This window comes from Amphiura filiformis, chromosome 11, assembly GCF_039555335.1.
Source record: "Amphiura filiformis chromosome 11, Afil_fr2py, whole genome shotgun sequence".
Lineage (NCBI taxonomy): Eukaryota > Metazoa > Echinodermata > Ophiuroidea > Amphilepidida > Amphiuridae > Amphiura > Amphiura filiformis.
In genome coordinates, this window is record NC_092638.1 from 56,180,352 (window position 1) to 56,205,340 (window position 24,989).

The window sequence follows — 24,989 nt, forward strand, 5'->3', positions numbered from 1 at the left end:
CCTCATATTTCTATTTTTATAAATTTTCTTTTATTATTTATTTACCAAGGGACTTATTTTGAAATCTGATAAAACAAAACAAACGTATTTCTCGAACGTTTTTAATCACAAAAGTTTTATTTTTGCCACTTCCTGTTCAGACTGATAGACGTCATGCATATAATATTTCCTACGATGTATTATTTTAGTAGGCCTTGTTATCTGCTATTTATCTACTGATCCCATACCACTGGGGTTTATTTAGTATTCGTCCCCTTTTGACCGGGTTTCTGGGATATCAGCAGTCATAGGCCTAATGACTTATGACTCATAAAAATCATCGATTTCTTCGCTTATATAGATTCAGATTTGTCCAGCTCTAGTTTTCTTATACGTTACCACCATCCATACGGTCTAAAATAGGCCTACGATTTATTTGTTCAACGCTGTTGTAGGCCTATATGACCGTCCCAGAAAGATTTTAATTTTTGGCACGCTCCCTTTTTCTTAGCAGGCCTAAAATACCAGATTCTACGGGCAACTTCACATTTCTACCTGGAAATACCTCAGGGTGTAAACCCAGTGCTATACTCTGCACAGACGATCTGTAGGCCATATTTACATACGGGAGATAAAATCCCAGTCTTTCTGATTTTGTTGAGTATTTAATTTGAGCACCTGTTATAAGGTCCTGTTTTTATTTTCTAGTGGTTCTACTCTTACGTACTCCTAACACGTCTACTATGAGCATGAATACCATCATTGACTAAAAAGTTTACTTTCAACATTTACCTATAGATCTGAATGTATATATATTTTTTTTTTTTTGGAACTCCAAAAATATTTATAATATGGTAAATCAGAACTTAAGCAATGGTTTACCAGCATCTTGATTTGGCAAGGGTATAGAAGTTACACATTTGGAGAACTTTTCTCCAATACACAACATGAAACGCATTACTGGTCTGTTACTGGCAAGGGCAGTATACATCCATCTATAATCGCTCCATCGTGGGCATCAACATTGTGGCTTTTTATGGAGGGTTTTACGTAGTCGTGGGTTTCAGCTTTTGTATGCATCTGGGACATTTTTGTACCCATTCAACGACCTCCCGATGCTGCCCCACCCACAAGTAGTGTTCCTTAACACGTTCGAAAATTTTGTCTTGACCCAAATGCCCAGAACATCTCGCATCGTGCAATTGTCGTAAGCGCGCTTTTACGCAATCTTTCAGGAAACACTACCCTGGCATATTTCAAGGAATCCCTAATCAACCGTACAAGGTACAACACACCTTCTGCTATACCAAGTCATCGCCAACATTCCCAATTTCTACAGAATGTTAGATTACGAGACACGAGTACTCACTTCTTCCCATTTTGGTTTCTGAGTACTATCGGTGTAACATCTATAACCTACCCAATTTCGGGGTCTTATTGACATTGTTTAAGTTCTTCTTTATTAAACTCTGAATAACTGAATCACTATTTCTGACTTTAAAATCGGCTCAAGTAGCAAAACGGTCTCTTTATCAATTTTCTGAATTTCATCACTTGGATTACACATCCTAATATTACCACGTTTTCGAATCCCGAATTTATACAACTCCTTTGGTTACACTTAATCACATTTCTCAGTAATCTCAAAGGTATAGGTTCAGCAACTCCGCATAAAAATAGGGAATATCTATGAAGAATGCAGGAATAAGCATTAATTCACTCACATCAGGCGGCAATATCACATCTTGATTGCTAGCTATAATATACTACAATATTGCGATTCAATGAACTCGTCAATAGCATGGTGACTTGGGTAACTCCCCAAATGGTAACTCACCACTGACTATAGATCTAAACAACCATAATGATGCGCACAGAAATCGTAGCCCAAGATATCATCTATTACGGCTACCCATGCTCAATTGTTTTATTATCTACCGTATATCTAATTTGAAAATGCCTTTTCCTTTTAACTTCAATTTACACCGCTAGCGGTCATCATGAACATGATGAAATGTCAAAGAAACGGAGGTTTAAATGTGACAGGAGTTTATTCATAAATATTAGAATTCAGTGACAAATGATCCAGAATCAATATCAAGATAAATCTACATCTTGAACCTTTTTGAAATATACGCACCATCCTTTCTCAGTTTGTTTTCATTCGCTGCAAAGGGTCTTTCCGGTGTTTAACTCCGACCCTCGAGATCAACTTGATCTAATTTTTAGTGATAACTTGCTCTCTGATTTCTACGTGGGCAGTCTCTTTGGACATGACCCTTCTTATTGCAGAAGTAACATGTAGGCCTAATGGTGTTGGAGCTTGGGAATGGTTCTCTGACATGACGGGTTTGCTCAGAAAATTTCATATTTTTCATCATGTTTAACAGTTGCTCAAGTTGACCCTGAAGGTTGCTCACCCTCTTATCAAGGCTAACTAGGCTACGGGCAACAGTTTCATCCGGGTTTTCTGATCGGATAGATCGGCAAAACGATACTGCCTTTGTACCCCCAGTTTTTGAATTTCCGTTTTCTTCGCGAGCAGCTAGTTTAATTGCAGTGCGAATGGCTTCATCAAGGGTGTCAGGTTCTTTGAACTGTACCATATACTGAATATGAGGATCTCTAATTGCTTTCATGAAGTGATCTTTGGACATTAGCTCCAACATGTCAAATGAAGCATTGGGGTAAGCATTTCGCACCATGCGACGAATACCATAAGCCAAATCTGGGAAATCTTCATTTGGTTTCTGCACCTTATTCCACAAGAGTGTCTTAAAGATCTCCTCTTTCCTACTAGGCCCAAAACGATCTTCCATACATTGGACTAGGCCTTCAAAGGTATCTCGCTTACTAACATCTATATCCCCAAAATCTCACGAGCAACACCGTCCAAAGATCCTCCTAAGTGCAACAATTTTTCCTCCTCAGCCCACCCATTTAATTTCGCAATCATTCTGAACTGTATCAGGTAATCAGGCCAGGAAGAAGTACCATCGTAAGTTCGTGGCTTACTTTCAGTTTTTCTGCGATTTGGTCTAGATTCAGAAGGCCTGAGTGGAGTTGGGTTACTAGAGATCTGCTGGGTATTTTGATCTCTTTTGGAGACGAGCTCTAACTGAGATATAATATTCTCGCTAATCTGTTTAACCATACCAGCAAGATCGTTGCCTTGATCACCACCAGCCCATTCATGAAGGGCACTCGCATCTTCAAAAGGAACTTCCTCTTCCTCCTCTTGAACCTGAGGAATGGAATGGCTCACAGTCTCTGTGTTCTTTCTCCGTATAGAACCATCAGATAGACCATCTCTATTTTCTTGGTTATTAGAAGGACCAGGGCCTCTCTGACAGGGACTGGGGTTGATTTGTCGTTCCATTTGCAGAGCTAGCGCTCGCACCTTCTTGCACTGAAAATTGCTCATTTGAGGGCTGATTACTCGCTGATCCTATTTGCTTCCCCGATCGTAAAATCACGTTACTTTCTTGGGTTTCCATCTTTCCAAATCAGTTGACTTTCCTGTGATATAAAATAGACCCTCCTTAATTATATTTGCTTAATTTCAGTTTCAACGTCAGTCAATTTACCGGTAAATTTTCTCTAATTTAAACAAATTTCATCTATATGATCACGCTTCTTAGGGGCAGGAAGTGTTTGTTTATTTATATATTTATAACAAGACATGCACCGCACCACAATATCTTTGTTTTAATACCTCACCAGACTCTGATGTATACTTTCCGTTAAAACCAATTTTGAACATTTACTTAACAGTTGTGATCATGCAGGAAATTTTGTCCTAACTATACCACCTAGGCCTATTATAGGAGTGTTTGCTACTCACATTTCTTGTTCATAGATAGCCTAGCCTACTGCCTTCATATAATTTCATAACACATTTGGATCAAAACCTTTTCAATTAATCAATAGGCTCTAATACGACCCGTTTCTACAGTGATTTGCTCAAAAACATGATTAGGCTTACTAAATATGAAGACTGATGCCCCATGTCTATTATAAATCCATTTTTAACGGAACATCCTGATTTCTTTTATCCAAAATCGGATCTGCACGTAAGCTTTGACAGGGCATTACATTTTTTTTTTACCCTTTTGTAACCATTTTCACCAGATTGGAAAGTTACTATCCTGTTTCGGTACGTTCTCATAAAACTCTCCATTTTCCTGATTTATAAAATAAATTTGAGGTCAATTTTCCTGATAGAAAAGAAAATTTATCCTGCCGACTACGCCAGTGTAACAGGAAAACCGGGAGGGGATTATGAGAATATTATGAGGGCGTTAGACCATGTTTACGGACGGGCCGGACCCGTGCTGGGGTCGACAACATGAAAATGAACGGCCTAAATAGTAAGCAGACGAAACACAAGATGTAGAATGTTCACAGTTCTCATATTATTATTTCTTTCCATCAATGGATTCCATCAACAGCAATAGCTGTCTACACAAAGTCGTAGTCAATGCCGTAAGTTAATACAATGTTTTTGTGTGGATTTACGTGCTGTAATGAGGGATAAAATGACAAGGCATTTATACATAAGCTTACAAAGAACAAATGCCTACCTGTTATTTAGGCCTAAAGTTTAACGCAACCTAGCAAGACACAGAAAGGGAGTCTTTAAAAGAGAAAGTGTTATATTTAACACCAGATTACGAGCACCAGGCCATCCAGCCGACCTCAAGCATTAAATACCTATACGAAAACACGCATTAATCCTCACGCGGCTTATACCTTAAACATGCGTGCATACAATATTGAATTAATGATAAATTTGGCAAGACTCCATTTGCGTTCAGGCGGGTTGTTTATTATTTTAGATGTTCAAATGTTGACACAGGAAGATTTTGATTTATAATAATGAGGGGGATGTTATTTAGCTTAAAAGTACATGGCTCGGTTCTATGACAGAGATATGGTTCACTACAATGGCTGAGGTAAAAGCTTAAGCGATGCACGCACACTGCATAGGCCAAACAGTCTATGCTAAGCTTAAACCAAATATTAAAAACCCTGGTTAACCTTTGCTTCATCCGGCAGTATCAGTCATCTTAAATGTGCATTGACACCTTGGAGCAAAGAAGCTCTCATAAATGGGTCGCACGGCTGAAGATACCAGATATTATACAGCAAAGATTCAACCTTTTGCACAGCCATTGTAGTAACCACATCTCCATCAGGAACCTGCAGGAGGCCTATCAGCCTCCATATCATCAGCGAGCCGGCTTACAATACATAAAAAGGTACATGTCCAGATTTGATTTAGTCATTAATTAGGCCTAAAATTTAGTACCAAATACCGGATTTGGAATGGGCCACTGCCGGCATGGCAGTGGCTTTTCTAACCCTTTTACATCTCACCTGCAGATCTTCTGTCTGTTGAAATAGAAATCAACTGTAAATCTAAATAATTGAGCTAAATAAAAACTATGTCTCTCACGAATCAAGTCTGCTGTCGGAATGACGCTACTTGTTTTAAAAAAGCGACGCCAAAAGTCTGTCTCATTGCTCATGCGCAACTCCTCAGAATTAGCTGATTGGTTTAGCGCGGCAACTTCTAGCCAGGTTGACTCCGCCCACAATAATATAGAGGGCGTATGATCATGCCAGGGCAGCGCGGACATCATTGTAGTTGATGATGCTGAAATTTACGGCCTACTTTATATTAAAGAATTATTTAGTTAACCAGCACATTTATACCACACATTATATAGAAATATAATACGCCTACGATAATTTAAATACATTTAACATAAAGGGCCAAAAGTAGCTTTATTACAGTATTGGCCTTAACTCAAGCATGAGAAACATATGGAATATATTTGCGATCATTAAATTCTTTGACTCGTTTCCTATAAGACCAATGTATTAATATTAAGAAGTAGGCCTACCTGTATTTTTTAGTTAAATGACTAAAAATATTGGGTCAATCAGTGATTAACAAACTACTCTTTTCGAAACAGACTGTAAACTATATCTACAGGTATGACTCTCCGTACACGGGGACCGACGGCTTAGCGTTTCCTCCGAAGGATGGAGTACTACCATGATTAAGGGGGTACTACACCCCTCAATAAATTTGTGTCTATTTTTGCATTTTTCTCAAAAACTAATAACACAGTGGTAACAAAAGTTATGTACCGGTATATTATAGGGGCAAGGAATCCAATTACTACACTAGAATTTGAGTGACACAAGACAAGCGGTTTGTTATTTATGATCAGAAATAAGGTACCGCTAGGATGTACCTCGTTTCCTATCATATATACTGAACCGCTTGTCTTGAGTCACTGAAATTTCAGTGTAGTAATTGGATTCCTTGCCCCAATAATATACATAACTTTTGTTACCAGTGTGTAATTATTTTTGAGAAAAATGCAAAAATAGTCACAAATTAACCACATGGGTGTAGTACCCCCTTAAGTTATCCAAATCCTGAAATGTAATACTTCGTTAACCGAGACACTAAAAGTCACACGTTGCTATGCTGATTTGAATTGATTTGATTTAATTTAATTTGATCTGCTTTGATTTGATCTTGGTTGGTTTGAATTAACAGGTGCTGCAGCTATTTACCTTCAAGAGGGAGTATCACCAGCTGACGTAACGAATAGACTTACATCAGATGCCACGGCTAATGCGATAGATGATCCTGGACCAGACAGTCCTAATCTGCTTCTATACGTTGCTTAAGATCTACCAGATCCATTTACTAAAAGACTACGTAACTTCGACAGTAAGTGCCTATTTGTTTGTTTCTTTCTTAATGTTGTTTAACTTTCCTGTGTTAACTGGTCCTTATATATATGACGAGTGAAAAAACACACCTAAAACGTGTCCTGTACATTTTCTTTATAAAGTATATAGGTCCTATTTGGCATTTACCAGAATTCGTTTACGTTTATGGTTATTAGCCTTTGAGAGCATGACGGACACAAGATATCAGAGCTGCATAAAGTGGGTTCTCTTCTCTTCTCTTCTCTTCTCTTCTCTTAAACTCTTCTCTTCTCTTCTTCTCTTCTCTTCTCTTCTCTTCTCTTCTCTTCTCTTCTCTTCTCTTCTCTTCTCTTCTCTTCTCTTCTCTTCTCTTCTCTTCTCTTCTCTTCTCTCTTCTCTTCTCTTCTCTTCTCTTCTCTTCTCTTCTCTTCTCTTCTATCCTATTCTATCCTATTCTATTCTATCCTATTCTATCCTATTCTATCCTATCCTATTCTATTCTATCCTATTCTATCCTATTCTATCCTATCCTATTCTATTCTATTCTATTCTATTCTATTCTATTCTATTCTATTCTATTCTATTCTAAAATAAAGTGGGTTAATCAATTAAATAATTAATTGTTTTTAATTTGTTTGTTTGTTTCTGGTGTTGTTGCTTTGGGGTCATACCATTATCAAAGTGCCAGAAAGTGAAAATGTCAGATCTATAGCAGCGTATCAAGAAATTCTTTTGGCGCCATATAAAGTTAGGCATAATCGGCATCAAATAATAATATCAATCTTCATAAGATTTACCCCTGACTTTAATCGCTATAAGATTGTAAAAGAATGAGAATCACTCCTTTTGATTGAAAAAAGTGTGAAAAATTCAAATCACCCGACTGAATATACAGTCGAAAACGAGTTGTCCCTAATTCGGGATGGCGAGATTGAAAATTCAATCTTTTTGATTGAATCGCCCCTAAGACCTGGTACAATTATACCAAATTATTCGATGAAGTATGAATCGCCCCTAAGACCTGGTACCATCATACCAAGTAATTCGATGGTCAGTATGAATCGCCCCTAAGACCTGGTACCATCATACCAAGTAATTCGATGGTCAGTATGAATCGCCCCTAAGACCTGGTACCATCATACCAAGTAATTTGATGGAGTATGAATCACCCTTAAGACCTGGTACCATCATACCAAGTTGTTCGATGGAGTATGAATCACCCCTAAGACCTGGTGGCATCATACCAAGTTGTTCGATGGTCAGTATGAATCGCCCCTAAGACCTGGTACCATCATACCAAGTTGTTCGATGGAGTATGAATCACCCCTAAGACCTGGTACCATCATACCAAGTTGTTCGATGGTCAGTATGAATCGCCCCTAAGACCTGGTACCATCATACCAAGTAATTCCATGGAGTATGAATCGCCCCTAAGACCTGGTACCATCATACCAAGTAATTCGATGGTCAGTATGAATCACCCCTAAGACCTGGTGCCATCATACCAAGTAATTCGATGGAGTATGAATCACCCTTAAGACCTGGTACCATCATACCAAGTAATTCCATGGAGTATGAATCGCCCCTAAGACCTGGTACCATCATACCAAGTTGTTCGATGGTCAGTATGAATCGCCCCTAAGACCTGGTACCATCATACCAAGTTGTTCGATGGTCAGTATGAATCGCCCCTAAGACCTGGTGCCATCATACCAAGTAATTCCATGGAGTATGAATCGCCCCTAAGACCTGGTACCATCATACCAAGTAATTCGATGGTCAGTATGAATCACCCTAAGACCTGGTGCCATCATACCAAGTAATTCGATGGAGTATGAATCACCCTTAAGACCTGGTACCATCATACCAAGTAATTCGATGGAGTATGAATCACCCTTAAGACCCGGTACCATCATACCCACCCTTAAGACCTGGTACCATCATACCAAGTAATTCCATGGAGTATGAATCGCCCCTAAGACCTGGTACCATCATACCAAGTAATTCGATGGTCAGTATGAATCGCCCCTAACACCTGGTACCATCATACCAAGTTATTTGATGGAGTATGAATCACCCTTAAGACCTGGTACCATCATACCAAGTTGTTCGATGGAGTATGAATCACCGCTAAGACCTGGTGCCATCATACCAAGTAATTCGATGGAGTATGAAAAAATCATAAAAAACGTTGACATATTAAAATGTTAAATGTTTACTTATTTTCAACTTCTTTCATTCTTTCAGATCTTGACGACGATACTACTTACAAAAACTTGTGAGAATGGAATTTTGATCAGTTATCAATCAATTTAATGTTTTAGAAATCAAGATGTGATACATGTATTTTAGTCTGCTAAGTATGCTGTTGGCTCCATCACGGTGACGAAGTTGCAAGTTGATTTACGTAAAAAAGACTATTATTAATAGATTTCCAAGTGATAACCTTCTTGGAAGAAGCATCAGGAGAGACATCATGTTAAGGTGGTACTACACCCCTTGATGAATTTGTGACTATTTTTGCATTTTTCTCAAAAAATAATAACACACTGGTATCAAAAGTTATGTATATTATAGGGGCAAGGAATCCAGTTACTACACTGGAATTTCAGTGACTCAAGACAAGTGGTACGTTATTTATGATAAGAAAAGAGGTACCGCTAGAATGTACCTCATTTCTCAACACATTATAATGAACCACTTGTCTTGAATCACTGAAATTTCAGTGAAGTAATTGCATTCCTTGCCCCTGTAATATACATAACTTTTGTTACCAGTGTATAGTTATTTTTTTGACAAAATTTATCGAGGGGTGTAGTACCACCTTAAGGACTGGAAAACTCTGGAATCAGGGCATTGTGACTGGAAAACTCTGGAAGCAGGGCATTGTCACCAATAGAGACGAGGGGCAATACAATCTATAATACATTATGATTATACTTTTAATTTAATAAAACTGTTTATCAGTGCAATTCCATGATCCTGTTACTTCACGATAGTTATAATATTGTCTTAACCATTTCCGGTTCTTTATACGCATAATGTATGCATCTCTGCATTTTAATGTTCTGTGCTATGCATAGACTTTAAGTTTTAAAACTTAAAGTTTCTCAAATTATCAAGAGCTATCTTAAGAACGAATGAACCAATACTAGGCTTGTTTGTACTCATTTTAATGCATTTAACATGTTGATTCCAAATATGGTCATAAAAATGTACAATCTCGAAATTTTTGAATTTTAAATGAAAATGTGAAACTTGTCGTCTGCAATCGAAACCCGCGTCATGGTGGCGAGGTTTAATAAATCGATTTCTGCAATCGAGAGATGTGTTTAATATCAAACCGTCTAAAATAAATCAGCATTATTTTGTTCTGTGTGTTGGTGACTACCTCCATGGACTGACTGTTTCAAATGAAACTTGCCTCCTTACCTCTCATAGATTTAAATAGATAGCTTACCACTGTCAAATTTATCGCCTTGGGCATTATAGTTGAGAGGCGACATTTATCTGCACACTCTGATCTTTTCATTTTACCCGTCAGTTATTTCTGAAAGGTGACAGAAATTACCTTTATTTTAATTTTGTCAATGTCAATTTTAAAATAACCATAACTTTGACATTAAATGAAGTATGAACTTCAATTACTTCATAATCCTATGGATTATGTTACGTGTGTATTAAATATATGTTAATAAAAAAAATGCATCTTTGTTTTTCCTTGATGCAATATTTGGGGGAAATGCATAATTTTGGTGATTTTCTTAAATTTTGGCCACAAAAATTTATTTTACATCAACAAAATAATACAATACAAAATATACCAATGTACATGATAACCCAGCAAACACAAAAAACAAGTGAAATAAAAGTTATGATCGTGATCAAATTCATTTTAATGTATTTCATAAAGTCATAATAATTGTATAATATACACAGTCTGGTTTATAATATCAGCCTTTGGCAAATTTCACGATTACAAAACGGTCTTGTATCTAATACAAGTACATTCAAAAACACAAAGCAAAAATGTATAAGAAAATAGTATATAATAATAATGACAATAATTTTAAGCTTTCTAATGTTCATAATTTCAAACAAATGTAGCGTATAGCGAATTAATAATTATTGCTATCTACAGAAGACATTCTCTAAATTCCTAAGATTGAAAAGTTAATCTATATATATATTCGATGGCGATGAGGAACAAATCCAATCTTATATCTTAACATTTTAATATTACAAACACTTTCGATTCGATTGCAATTATATCATAATATGATTTCATTTTGAATACTCTGAACATAATAAGACCAAAAAAAATAATTGTTTGTTTGTCCTCTACAGCTTTGAAAGAGGGCGGGCGGATTTTTAAAAAAAAAATTTTTTTTCGGATTTGGCGTATTCCTGGACCTTGCTAGAGCTATTGCTACAATCATTCATGGTGACTTAAAAAAACCCAACATTTTGTTTCTTTAATATGCAGTTAAAGTTATAATTTGTGTTCATGTCATAGTATTTTAATGATTTCAAATCCAATGTATTTTGAAGTCACTAAAAATAATAGACTATGACATGAACACAACTTTGCATATTGAAGACAAAAAAAAAAATTGGGGGGAGCTTTTTATATTTTCAACCATGAAAGATCTTAGCATTTAGCTCTAGCTATAGGTCCAGAGATACTCCAAATCTGAAAAAAAATTGAATTTTACTTATTTTTATTTTTTTTTAAAGCGGGCGGTGGAGGATAAACAAACAACTTTTTTGGGGCCTAAGGGCAGAGTTACAATGAGCTGTTCCAGTTGAAATCCATACACCCCCTATAGAGGTCATGACCTTAATCTCCGGCTCCAGGGGTGTATATTTCAAATGGAGTCGCCATTCAGGTAACCCCCATTTGAAATCGACACTCCATGTGTAGAAGATTAAGGTCATGTCTTAAGGGGTGGATTTCAATCAAAGCCCGATTTGGCATGCAATTGCGTGTTCATAATTCAGCCAAAATTTCAGTGTTCATTTTTTTTTTCAGCCAAAAATTGGATGAAGCCCCTTTGAACGAAACTGTATAGTTTGTATAGAAGTCAATGTCGATTACGTTTCACGTATAAAAAACAAACAAACATACATGTAGGCCTACATGTTAATTTGACGGTTCCATTTCTAGAACTTAATCGATATTTTGGTGTGTTCCCTGTATATAAGGCGAACCCTATTTCATGATATTGTTATAATAATCATAGTCCATCTGTTTTATAAGCTATAGAATATTTTGCTAGTATAGAGATTTACAATCATTCTTCTTTAGTGTCTTTGATCTTGGTTCTCCTTGCGTTATTAGCACTCGATACCAGAGATATACGGCCAGACTCAGGGAGAGAAGGGAATCCGTTACTCTCTTCGTCTTGGTTACTGACGGCTGATTGTGGGTGCAGGTTATTGATGAGTTGCTTTTTGGCGAGTTTCTTCAACATTGAGGATCCTTTGTTACGTTTTTTACCTGGAAATGGATCAAATTAAATACAAAAAATAAGGTTAGGGTAAATTGATTCATAACTTGTATACTTTGTAAATTTAAATTTCAAATTTAAATTTTGTTATTCTCTACTCAAAATGCTGAAATAATATTACAGTGGCTCCGGAACCGGGGGGCTGCCCCAATCATTTTAGTGAGGGACTCGAGTACCCTAGCCCACCTCCCTAATAATCTGAGGTAAAATTCATATTTCAAAATATAAAACTGTGTATGCATTTCAAAAGCTTACGCGCCAATTTGGCATTTTCAGAAGATGACTATTTCCATAATATTTCAGAGCATGTAAAGTAACATTTTCAGTTGTGTGCCCAAAAGAGACATAATTTATTTAATTTTTGAATTCAATCAAATACTATAAAATTGTTTTCGAAATGACAACGCCAACAATCATGGCAATTGCAAAAACGATTGACATTTTAAATTATGTCAGTCACACATGATGGAACCGTCCACTTCCATATTTCCAACTGAAGATCTTTTGACATAAAATTATTTAAGTTTAAACATATCCAAGAGAAGCATTATGCATTTCAACCCACAAAATATAAATTATATTGCATAATAAATTTACCAAATGATCTGGTTTGCAATAGGTCCAATTTTATCAGAGGTGTATCATCAATTACTGGTGAAAATGTCTGTATTTCTTTAAAACATAGGCGTAGATCCCGAGGGATGGGGATAACCCCCCCCCCCCCAATATTTTGATAAGAGATGGTCCACACAATCATCCCATGTATGTGGGTTTCTGACTAAATTAACCTCATGTTTGGCCATTTAGCTTAAAAAGTGCCCTTTTTTTCGAGCTTCGCGCGAATCCCACTTTTCACCAGTTTAGCTTCAATATGGCGACATTTTTCGCGCGCATTTATATCCTAAACTTGTTCTGTCGCCAAAGGGTGCTGTATTCATTATACTTCAAGAAATTCGGAGACAATTAAAGAAAAGGCCGGAACTTACCTTGATTACTTTCTGTTGTGTGACTTCTTCTGTTAGTCGCTACCATACCTCGGATGCGTTCTTCAGGTACTCTTATTGCAGGCAAACTTCTACATGAAGATGGGGGCGATGGACTTGACGCATTACAGCACTCCAATGGACAGTCTTCATCGTCATGTTCAGGTGAGTCTGGTCTGACCACTGACGACCTCAATCTTCGACCTGGACTTGGTACTGTGTAAGTTGCAGAAAGTTGCTTGGAAAGCATCGTATGGAATTGTGGAATGCTGCTGTTCTTTTGGATTCGTAATCTCTGGGGATTTTTCTCCGGGATTGAGTCCGTGCAGTCTTCAGAATAATAATCTGAAAAGTCTGCTTCGTCACCCAACTTTGGATAGTTACCCGGTTTAGGACTATTGATAGGGGTACGTCCAAATACAATATTGGGGCTGTATGGTCTTGCAGTGTTAACGCCAGAGGTCTTCGTATTTGATTCAGCAAAATCCAACATGTCCAACCAAGTGCTTTCTGAGCTAGAGTCATATGATGAATCCTCGTCGCTAATGCTACTGGACACACGATTGCGGATAAAATGTGCTCGGCATTTACTTGAAATCGGTTTAGTGTTGGTCTTCTGTGAGATTTGAGGTAGAAAAGCTGGTTGTATTGTCTTTGATTTCTGATCTGATGCAACACCGCGTACTCTTTCCGCCCAATCCAATGCGCTTAAAAAGTTTGAATCTCTCACCGTCGTTGACGCATTACCCTGATGAATCAAGATACTTGCACAAACGTCGTGTCCCAGTCTCAAAGCCTGCATTAGTGGGGTGATTCCATTAAAGTTCGATACATCGACGCTTAAAGCGTATTTGCACAGGATATCTAGACAGTATTTGACGCACGCCGCATTGCCAGATGTTGCTGCGTGGAAGAGTGGTGTGCAGCCATTGATATCACTCATGTTCAAGTCCAAATCAACATCTCTATGTCGGATACACATATCGACGAGTTTATCTCGTCCATAATAACATGCCCAAGAAAAAGCATTTCTACCGGTGATATCACTTCTTGATACAGTCGCTCCGGAGCGCAATAAGATCTGCATGATTTTCAACCTGCTGCGTGGATTCTCAACGAAGACTGCTTTGATGAGAGCTGTTTGTCCACATTCGTCTGGTTGATCTACAGGTGCTCCTGCGTCTATCAGAAGTCGCACTTGGCGAGGTCTACCAGCAGCAACAGCGCGGTGAAGAGCCGCGGCAGAACCCACCACTTCCTCGGTTACAGATATTGTCGGAATCATGTTCCTGTTGGTGACAAAACAACCCAAACTTACTCCTCAATTGCTGGGTTTTATTATACCATAAGCGGGATGTTCCCAAAAATGTGGTGTCGTCAAAAAAACCGTATGTAGTTGTTGTAGAACACAACAGCAGATGAAAAAAAAATGTAAAACTTTCGAAGTTTTTCTCTTCATGCAGAATAATAAAATAAGGTGTTGTCGCGACTGATGAAATAATATAAATGACGTTTCTCCCTCTAGTTCAACGTCACATTTCATACTATATTGAGCCGTGATTGCTTCATCCATCACCTCCTATCTTGATTGATTGACAATAGTCAATCATTATTTTCTCGACAAGTTAAACAATAGAAAAGGATGAGCCTGACATATTGATGTATTGTTCACGTTCAATTGTCCATTGATGTTTCAAGTTATGATACACTTTATATAAAATGGTTTTCGCACTTTAACCATTGTTGGTACCATTTTCAAGCATTTGAGCACTCGTAATTAAATTGATAACACAGAAGCATGACAATAGAAGGGAGGAGCGCAATTAGATGAGTTGGTTCCCTGCCTAGCTGTTTGCTCCCATCTCAGAAAAGATGCTCTCATTAACCTCGTCTTGCGGACATCATCTGATTCAAATCATGAATTTAGCAGAATGTTTTTCATGGCAAAATGTAGTGTCAAAGCTTACTCATAGGGTTTCCGTCTCCTATGATTAAAAAATCAAGCCACTGATAACAAAAAAGCAAAATATAAAATCTCACAGGAACCCTAAAGATGATTCTTGTACTTTTCTTCATAATGCTTTTGTATATTTTTTTGTAATATTTGTGTAATATTTAAGTAAATTACACCCTGCATGTCACAAAACCTCAAAAATACTCAGAGGTCTGAAGGAGCTACCCGTATAAAGGAGCTATACCTGTATAAAGTTGAACGATCTATCCAAAGAAAGTTGAAATAAATAAATAAATAAATAAATAAATAAATAAATAAATCAATCAATCAATCAATCAATCAATCAATCAATCAATCAATAAATAAATAAATAAATAAATAAATAAATAAATAAATAAATACTTGGGGAAAGATGACTAAATAAATATTTAAATAAAATTTCTTCTGTCGAGTTAATACATAATTAGAGTTCATTTATTTGTTTGTTTAATTCACAGCTGTAATTCTTAGTTTAATTTTGTGGTTTGTTAATGTTATAAACCAGAAGAAGGAGCACCACTTTTATAATAGCACTCAATATTTTCTTGGAGAGAATAATATTCAGATTATTATGATAACCATGGAAGCTTAAATTCCTTACTCAGTTTGAAATGTTTCAATTTTTTGACACTTTGGTTACACATGGAAAGGGTTATTCAAAACTGTCATTTTCTTGTTTTTTTGGGGTCACAACCATGGCCACACTACGGTGTCCCATCGATGCCCAAAAAATCTTCTTTTTTAGTAATTTTTATTTATTTATTTATTTATTTATTTATTTATTTATTTATTTATTTATTTATTTATTTATTTATTTATTTATTTATTTATTTATTTATTTATTTATTTATTTATTTATTTATTTATTTATTTATTTATTTATTTATTTATTTATTTTTTTTTTTTTTTTTTTTTTTTTTTTGGCGTCAATTTTGGCGTCGATGGGACACCGTACCACCGTACCACACGTACTGAAGCAGCATATAAGAACCAAATCACAAGTTCGTGAGTTACATTGTCCAATCAATAATCGTACAATGGCAATGCACTTTATAGCCTATAATGATCATTACTCTACCATTTCAAGTGACATGATACACAAATCTGAAGTTCTGTGTTTTGGTTTACCACCTCGGAGAGCTTCCGATTGCAAATACATGTACTTCACAATGATCTTGTTCAATATGTCATAATATTTCAATCAAAATGAATGTCATAAATTATTATGGTTAAGACATACAATGTATTGATGATGATAAGGCCCATGAAAGTCAATTCCGAGTTTATCGTCACCTTTCTTTTCCAGGTTGGTGAGGTGACTTTTTCATTTTTCATTATTTCATCAGATTTTATTATTGACCTAATGCGTGTTGATTTAAAGCAAAATGGAAATAAATGCGACGAAGAAATTTTCACGAAAGGTAGGGACTAGAAAAGTTAGAAAAGAGCCTGGTGCTGCTTCCAAGTTATGAATTTATATGTTTTACAAACAAAAATATATGTTTCCAATTGCTAAAACTGGTGAAAACACTGAGACTTTAAAAATAATGAATTATTTTGGCATTTAAAAAAAATTTGACGCGGGTATTTTTGGTTTCCAAAAAGTGACGCGGGCGGGGGACGGTAAACTCGGAATCGACTTTCACGCGCCTAAACTATATGATATATTGGTTATAACTTATAATGTCAAGCTACAGAGGTGCACGGACGCAAAATATTTTATTATTATTGCATATGCTACAGCGAAGATAATACGTGTACATACTATACATGCTATCTACTGAAGATAGCAATTATGCTTGGTGTGGTCAATCGGATTGACCGACATGATATCTGGTATCTAGGACCAGCCTACGGAAGATATCAACATCATACCAAATAGACCAACTTGCTATCTACTGAAGATAGCAATATTGATATAAAACACATTAAAATCTAAATCAATGATCTTGTTTCACCTATAAAAAGGTCATGATCAGTCAGTTGTCTACCTTTGACGCTGAGAGTACAATAATATTGTCTACCCTGTCAAAAATGGCGCATGTGGTAAACCGTATAGACCAGCATGTTATCTACTAAATCATACCAGAGGCGTACCGACCAAGGTATATGTGGGGCGGGATGTGGGGTGGGGGCAAGTTGACCCCTGGCTCGAAATACTGGGAAAAAAAGGCTCTAAATACCGAGACAAGATAACACCGGGACAGAAATGCCGAAAAGTTGTGATGGCCACATTATTGTTGTTCTATTTTTGGCCCATTTTAATATTAAAATTATTTACAGTTCAATTTTCGCGACTGGTGGTATTGGACGTTTTTTGCATTACATTGGAGAAAATTTGAGTCAACAATTTGCCATTCTAGTCGGCAAACCATATTTTCCCGGCTTGGTGGTCCCGGTAAGCCCCGGCAAATGTTCCTCGTTTTTGGCAGCATTTTCTAATTATAACTATAATTGGTCACAGTTTTGGAACACGGAATCCAAATCCTTAGATTTAAGAGTTTTAAATGGCAAATTAGAGAAACTGCTTTTGGGAAAAATTATGTGAGTTTCATGTTTTGCCCGGCAATTTGTAGTTTTGTCTGTTTATTCATTGGTTTATTCATCTGATCCAGACTAAAGTCGCCAACAACACAGGAAATCGTCGTCAAAAAAGTTCAGAATTTTGCAACCATTCCTGAGATTTATTGCTTATGTACTGAACAATTAAATAATTGTAACAACTCAAATTTCAGAATTTCAGAATTTGGTCTGAATGGATCAGATTGAGTCACATTATTAGGCCTACAAATTCGTCGCCCGCAAGACATAGTGGCGTATCACGAAAATGGTCATTTTGAGATAATTGCACACCCACAAAAAAAAGTGAGTCGCCCTGACTCAAATTAATGCGTCATTGGTTTGTCCGTATAACGAAACACTTGAAGGATCATGTGAGTCACCATGACTCATTACAAATGAGTCTGATTATTCTAAGACTCACTTACAGCGAGTCTTCATGACTTGCTAGAATTTTACAGATGAGTCATAGGACTCAGTTTATGTCACTTGAATGAGTCATTAATTTTGTCCGTATAATGAAACACTTCATACATGAAGTGAGTCAAGCGACTCATTTCATACATGAAGTGAGTCAAGAGACTCAGAATGGATATATGAAATGAGTCCATTACATGATGATGTGATGAGTTATAAGAAATGCAGGCCTTGAATTTTGAGGTATTTGAGTGCAATAACACACCATCACACACCTAAAATGGTCTTAAGGAGTGCAATTTTCAGCACACCTAATTCTGGTAAAATAGGGAAAAAGTGCCCAAATGCAAGTCACGATGAAACAGAAACTAGCAAGTATTCTTACTTTACATGCATATAGATCATTGGCAAAATTAAATGGATTTGCAAGTCTCTTAGATATGCCTATTATGGACCTATATACTTACAATTTTAACAGAACAATCTATAATAATTATAACACACACATCACAATCAGTTTAAGTAAAATAATTAGCATTGATAAATACGTGTCATCTTATTTATTTTCTCTCAAAAAGAAACATTCAGGATAACACTGATGTACTTATTAATAAAACATCAAAGTGGCTTTCATACAACAGTGACATCCATTAGAGACATCACTAATAAATGTTCAACTCAATGAAAGCCACTGCTGTACAACCAAAAGATTAATAGATGACTGTGGAGTAATGATTGCAGTACTTCCAAGTATTATTATGTATACGTTAACTTCCAATTATTTACGATTAATTAATACAAACCACAGATATAGAAGGGAGATACCAAAATTCCAGTTTTAGTTCTTGTCTTCTAAAATTCAGTCTAAAGCATAACAGTTGTTTAACAAAAAATTATTTCAGTTCTTGTCTCTTAAGCTTCAGCACTATTAACCTCATCATTAGCCTCATCATTAATGACTGTATTCAAGTTGTGCACCTCACTTTCTTAGATGGGGCTGGCGAAACTATGTCAATGCACCTTCTGAATGAACGTGAGTGTGTTTCCCATTTTCTTGTTGTATGCCAAATTGAAATTGTAATGGACCAGCATAAGTAAATAGACTGCTGATATCAAGTCGTTGGTGGTGCAAATTACTTCGTTCTCTGCCAAGATGGTGAACGATGCATTCAGAATTTCCTGAAATTTGTCAGTGCTTTCACCGTTGGCTTTACTCTCGTTGAGAATTCTTGCCATTGGTCCATCCGTTGCCTGGAAAGGAAAACATAAATGTGAAATAATTTTATTTCTGGTAATGTACACAAGACACAATCAGGTGAGATGGAATGGTCATGGTCACCAAACTCCCTAAAATTCCATTGCATATCAGGTTTGGACATCACCTCACATTGCATACTGGTAAATATTTCCCCTTTTCAAGGCTGGTGTGCTAGCTGTCCTGTAACTTAGTGATTTTCACATGAATAAATTAAGTTTGACCGATTTAACTGGTGCGATGAGTGACCCATCATTCAAAGTAGAAAACTCCATTGTGAAAAATTGGACCATGCACCTTTAAAATTGATTTTTTGCCAAAATTGTACAAATAAAAAAAACACAACTTACCAATTCACTCACTAACTCAAAATTCTGCACATAAGTTTACACCAGCTTGAACCTAATGTTCTGTTTTAAACTTACCTTGCTCTGCTGACAAAGTAGTGCCTTCGCTCCCATCAGTGTAGGAATTAAAATAAGTGCCCCAGATGATTATGATCACTGCAAATTAAAAAGAAATCAAGACTGGATTCATTAAATATTATATTATTCATTAATAACCTATAGGTTAATAAATGCGTATCACTTGTTGGGAGTGAAATTGTACAACATAATGCATGTGTATTGAGATGTTGATGCGTCTAATGCATCTCAGTGTAAGTGCATTATTGTGTACAAGTGATACGCATTTATTAACCTATTTCATACATGAGAAAAAAATCACGTGATTTTTGCTATTTTTTATAACAAAATTGGTTTCTTGCCCTGCGGGGCTCTTCTATATTGGAACACACTCTGGGTGTTTAGTTGTAATATGGGAGTCTCCGGCCCTGCTGAACATCAAGATCATGTTAACGGTTTTATTCTAAGAAATTAGAGGAAACCGTTTTTTACATATCCTATAATTTAGTCCAAATTCGTGAAATCTAAAATGGACTTTCCCTTTTATAGGGATTTTTTTATTTTTCCAAAAGGTTTATTTTTTTTCACCTTTCCAAAAGGAAGATACATACATGCAATTACCACAATTAACCTCTACGCCTATCCCTCCTCTTTTTCTGAGAAATTGAAAAAGACAACTTAGTAGGCCTTCCATTTATTTTGTCCATTTATTCGAAAAATCGAAAACGAACCTTCCCTTTTATAGCGATTTTTTATTTCTTCAAAAGGTTAATTTTATATTATACCTTCTCAAAAGGTGAATACAAAGATGTGTAACTACCATAATTAACCTCCACGCCTATCCTCCCTCTTTTTCTGAGAAATTGAAAACGACAATTTAATAGGCATTTGTTGCCCAAATTCGAGAAATCGAAAAGGGACCTTCCCTTTTACAGGGATTTTTTTAATTTTTTCAAAAGGTTAATTTTATATTCTTACCTTTCCAAAAGGTGATTTGAATACAAAGATATATAAATATCATAATTGACCTCCACGCCTACCCCTTCTTTTCTGAGAAACTGAAAAAGACATCTCTAGTATTGGCATGTGATTTATCTAGTCCAACTTCGAGAAATTGAAAAAAGGCCCTTTCCCTTTTATAGGGATTTTGTTTTTTCATTTTCCCCAAAAACTTTTTTTCCGTTTGTATTTTTCCAAAAGGTTCATATAAAGGTGTGAAAATACCATAATTAACCTCCACACCTATCCCCCCTCTTTTTCTGAGAAATTGAAAAAGATAACTCATTAGGCCTTCCCTTCATTTTGTCCAAATTCGAGAAATCGAAAATGGGACTTTCCCTTTTATAGGAACTTTATTCGTCTTTTTTTTCAGAGTCTGTAAATATTCAATAGAGCTGATATAATTTAAGCTTACATAAGTTTTCAGTCCGATAGAGCTTTTATTAGGCCTCTGCCTATGCTAATACTAGATGAGGGGATGGTTCAATGTAATACAATAGACAAGATTCAGCCGGCGAATCCAGTCATAAAAATCGTCTAAAACAATATAAATAATTACCTTTGCGTACCAATTTTGCTCTCGTTCTCTTCAGTAAATCAACTTCTCCGCTGCTTTTGGGTGTCACTGATGAAATCATTCGTAAAACTGCACGATTGAAACGATTTTATTCACAGATCTCTCACTGGCTGCAGAGCAATATGGTGACGTCGGCAAAAAGAATTTGCAATTTTGGATGACGTCACGCAGCCTCGCTTTCAAGTCAAGTTGACTCACATTTTTTCTAAAAAGGCTCAAAATACGATCTTGACTCATTTTTTACGACCAAGTGAGTCAGTTAAAACATTTGCAAATGCGTCAGCTCATTATTGACACACTGGTGAAATAAAAATGAGTCAATAGAGACTCATTGGTTGTTGCTAATGAGTCAATTTTCACCTGACTCACGAAAATTGTACAAAAATGAGTCAAATGACTCACTTTTTTTTGTGGGTGCATCTGAAGTTTTTGCAACTTTTAACTGTTTGTCATACATTGCCTCGATTAAAATGTTCCATTTTCTTGAATAGATATGAAAATATAAATATTTAAGTTACATTTGATATATAAAATGCATTATTGTCATTCACCAATTAATTGTAATTAGTCATTAAACTTATACGCCAGTATGTCAAATTTTTTGAAAAATTATTCTCCATTCAAAATTGACATACGACACGTTATACGCCAGTATGTCTAATAATAGTTGAATTCATATTCATATTGGCCACACAGCCGCGATATACCAAAATAGTGGTGTATGTCACATATTTGCGACATAGTGGCGTATGTCACTGATACGCCACTATGTCGCCCAAAACCAGGGGAATGTTGTACACAATAATTCCATTGAGTGAGATACTCCAAACCTAATTAGTGATAATACTTTATTAATTAATGACATGCATGTCTTGAAAGTTTGTCAGAATGTAGAGCTTTATACATAGATTATGAAACTGATCTTAACTCATTTTGTCAAAAATGGCTGATACGCCACTATGTCTTGAGGGCGACGAATATTTGTTTGATTGACGTAACCCGACGACCGACTCTAAAAGTAGGCCCCTCTCTAGACTTTGTTTTTTGCCAAAAATAAAAATTAAAAAAGAATTTAAAAAAAAGTCCTGAGCCTTTATCAAACGCACTTTACAGCTTAAGTAAAAAAAATTTTAAAAATCCCTACCTACCTACCCTAATATTTTTTTTATTTTTTATGTTACGGCATCAATCAAACATTTTTAGGCTTTAAAAGGAACCTAAGTATAAGTTACAGTCCTTGCCACACGCCGAAAGTGATTTTCAACTTTAAAAACTGTAGGTACTAAGCGAAATATAAATGGGACTTACAACTTTTAGTTTGGGTTTCGTTTAATATTATGCTATAATATGTCATTTAAAATTATAAGCTAGCTAAAATAATCAGTAGGTGAATTACTTGATTTTTACTTGGGGACGATACCGTTTAGTTGTGACAAAGTAAAGCAACTGCCTTGTTGGCGCAGTCGGCAGCGCGTCAGTCTCATAATCTGAAGGTCGTGAGTTCGAGCCTCACACGGGGCAGATTACAGTTTTTCTGCCAGTTTTTTTTTTTTTTACTTTTTAATTATTTATTTAACGTTTTAAGGGGTCGGGCACCCACCTTTGCACAATATTTATATGGGCCTAAGAGCACATCAGACACATCAAATTGAATTCTGAATATGAGGAATGTCCTCCTGATATCAAATATTAGGCCTATAATATATTATTGAATATTTATATTTAAACAAATATTCTGGTTATTGAAATAAGTTCCCAGCAAACACAAAACGTTTTACAGAAAATGTGTAAATGTCGGGTTATACAAAGCGTATAACATTCAGAAAACATTTTTGAAAACTTTATGTACAATATTTTAACATGTTATTTGTGTTGACAAAATATTTTCCAAAATGTCTGCAGTATTTTTTCATATAAAATATTTTAAATGTTATTAAAACGTTTTAACCAAACCTTAAAGGCGTTTATAACATTGTGTATAATGTTTGGAAAGTTAAGTTGCTGGGTTAAGGCAAGTTGTTCATCGATACTTAAATTTGTCGCTTGGACCAACTTGCTTTCTACTGCATAATTCAGTAAATCGTGTACGTTTATACCAATTTGCTATCTACTGCAGATAGCAATATAATTCCATAAATATATAGTACATTTATACCAACTTGCTATCTACTGAAGATAGCAATATAATTCCGTAAATCGTACATTTATACCAACTTGCTATCTACTGAAGATAGCAATATAATTTTCGTAAATCGTACATTTATACCAACTTGCTATCTACTGCAGATAGCAATATAATTCTGTAAATCGTACATTTATACCAACTTGCTATCTACTGAAGATAGCAATATTATTCCGTAAATCGTACATTTATACCAACATGCTATATACTGAAGATAGCAATATAATTCCGTAAATCGTACATTTACACCAACTTGCTATCTACTGAAGATAGCAATATAATTTTCGTAAATCGTACATTTATACCAACTTGCTATCTACTGCAGATAGCAATATAATTCTGTAAATCGTACATTTATACCAACTTGCTATCTACTGAAGATAGCAATATAATTCCGTAAATCGTACATTTATACCAACTTGCTATCTACTGAAGATAGCAATATAATTCCGTAAATCGTACATTTATACCAACTTGCTATCTACTGAAGATAGCAATATAATTCCGTAAGTCGCACGTTTATTCCAACTTGCTATCTACTGAAGATAGCAATATAATGTTCGTAAATCGTACATTTATACCAACTTTCTATCTACTGCAGATAGCAGTATAATTCCGTAAATCGTACATTTATATCAACTTGCTATCTACTGCAAATAGCAATATAATTTCGTAAATCGTACATTATACCAACTTGCTATCTACTGAAGATAGCAATATTATTCCGTAAATCGTACATTTATACCAACTTGCTATCTACTGAAGATAGCAATATAATTCCGTAAATCGTACATTTATACCAACTTGCTATCTACTGCAGATAGCAATATAATTCCGTAAATCGTACGTTTATTCCAACTTGCTATCTACTGCAGATAGCAATATAATTCCGTAAATCGTACATTTATACCAACTTGCTATCTACTTAAGATAGCAATATAATTCCGTAAATCGTACATTTATATCAACTTGCTATCTACTGCAAATAGCAATATAATTTCGTAAATCGTACATTATACCAACTTGCTATCTACTGAAGATAGCAATATTATTCCGTAAATCGTACATTTATACCAACTTGCTATCTACTGAAGATAGCAATATAATTCCGTAAATCGTACATTTATACCAACTTGCTATCTACTGCAGATAGCAATATAATTCCGTAAATCGTACGTTTATTCCAACTTGCTATCTACTGCAGATAGCAATATAATTCCGTAAATCGTACATTTATACCAACTTGCTATCTACTTAAGATAGCAATATAATTCCGTAAATCGTACATTTATATCAACTTGCTATCTACTGCAAATAGCAATATAATTTCGTAAATCGTACATTATACCAACTTGCTATCTACTGAAGATAGCAATATAATTCCGTAAATCGTACG

At 35.7% G+C, this 24,989-nt stretch overlaps 2 protein-coding genes and 1 non-coding gene across 3 annotated transcripts in view; 2 read left to right on the forward strand and 1 right to left on the reverse strand.

Moving 5' to 3' along the window:
* Positions 1–9,075, forward strand: part of LOC140163786 (aqualysin-1-like) — a 38,573-nt gene extending 29,498 nt beyond the window's left edge. Inside the window, exons 8-9 of the mRNA XM_072187102.1 lie at positions 6,557–6,733; positions 8,962–9,075. Of these exons, the coding sequence (XP_072043203.1) occupies positions 6,557–6,690 (134 nt within the window). The 3' untranslated portion in view covers positions 6,691–6,733; positions 8,962–9,075. The remainder of the gene's footprint in view (positions 1–6,556; positions 6,734–8,961) is intronic.
* Positions 9,076–11,432: 2,357 nt separating this feature from the next.
* On the reverse strand, positions 11,433–14,680 carry LOC140164054 (uncharacterized). The gene is made up of 2 exons (XM_072187316.1): positions 13,211–14,680; positions 11,433–12,214 (listed from the first exon to the last, which is right to left on the reverse strand). The coding sequence occupies exons 1-2, from the start codon at positions 14,490–14,492 to the stop codon at positions 12,009–12,011; spliced, it is 1,488 nt and encodes a 495-aa protein (XP_072043417.1). The 5' UTR covers positions 14,493–14,680; the 3' UTR covers positions 11,433–12,008.
* An 8,179-nt stretch (positions 14,681–22,859) lies between these two features.
* Trnam-cau (transfer RNA methionine (anticodon CAU)) lies at positions 22,860–22,932 on the forward strand. The gene has a single exon. It is a non-coding gene; the product is annotated as a tRNA-Met (tRNA).
* The last annotated feature ends 2,057 nt before the right edge of the window (positions 22,933–24,989 follow it).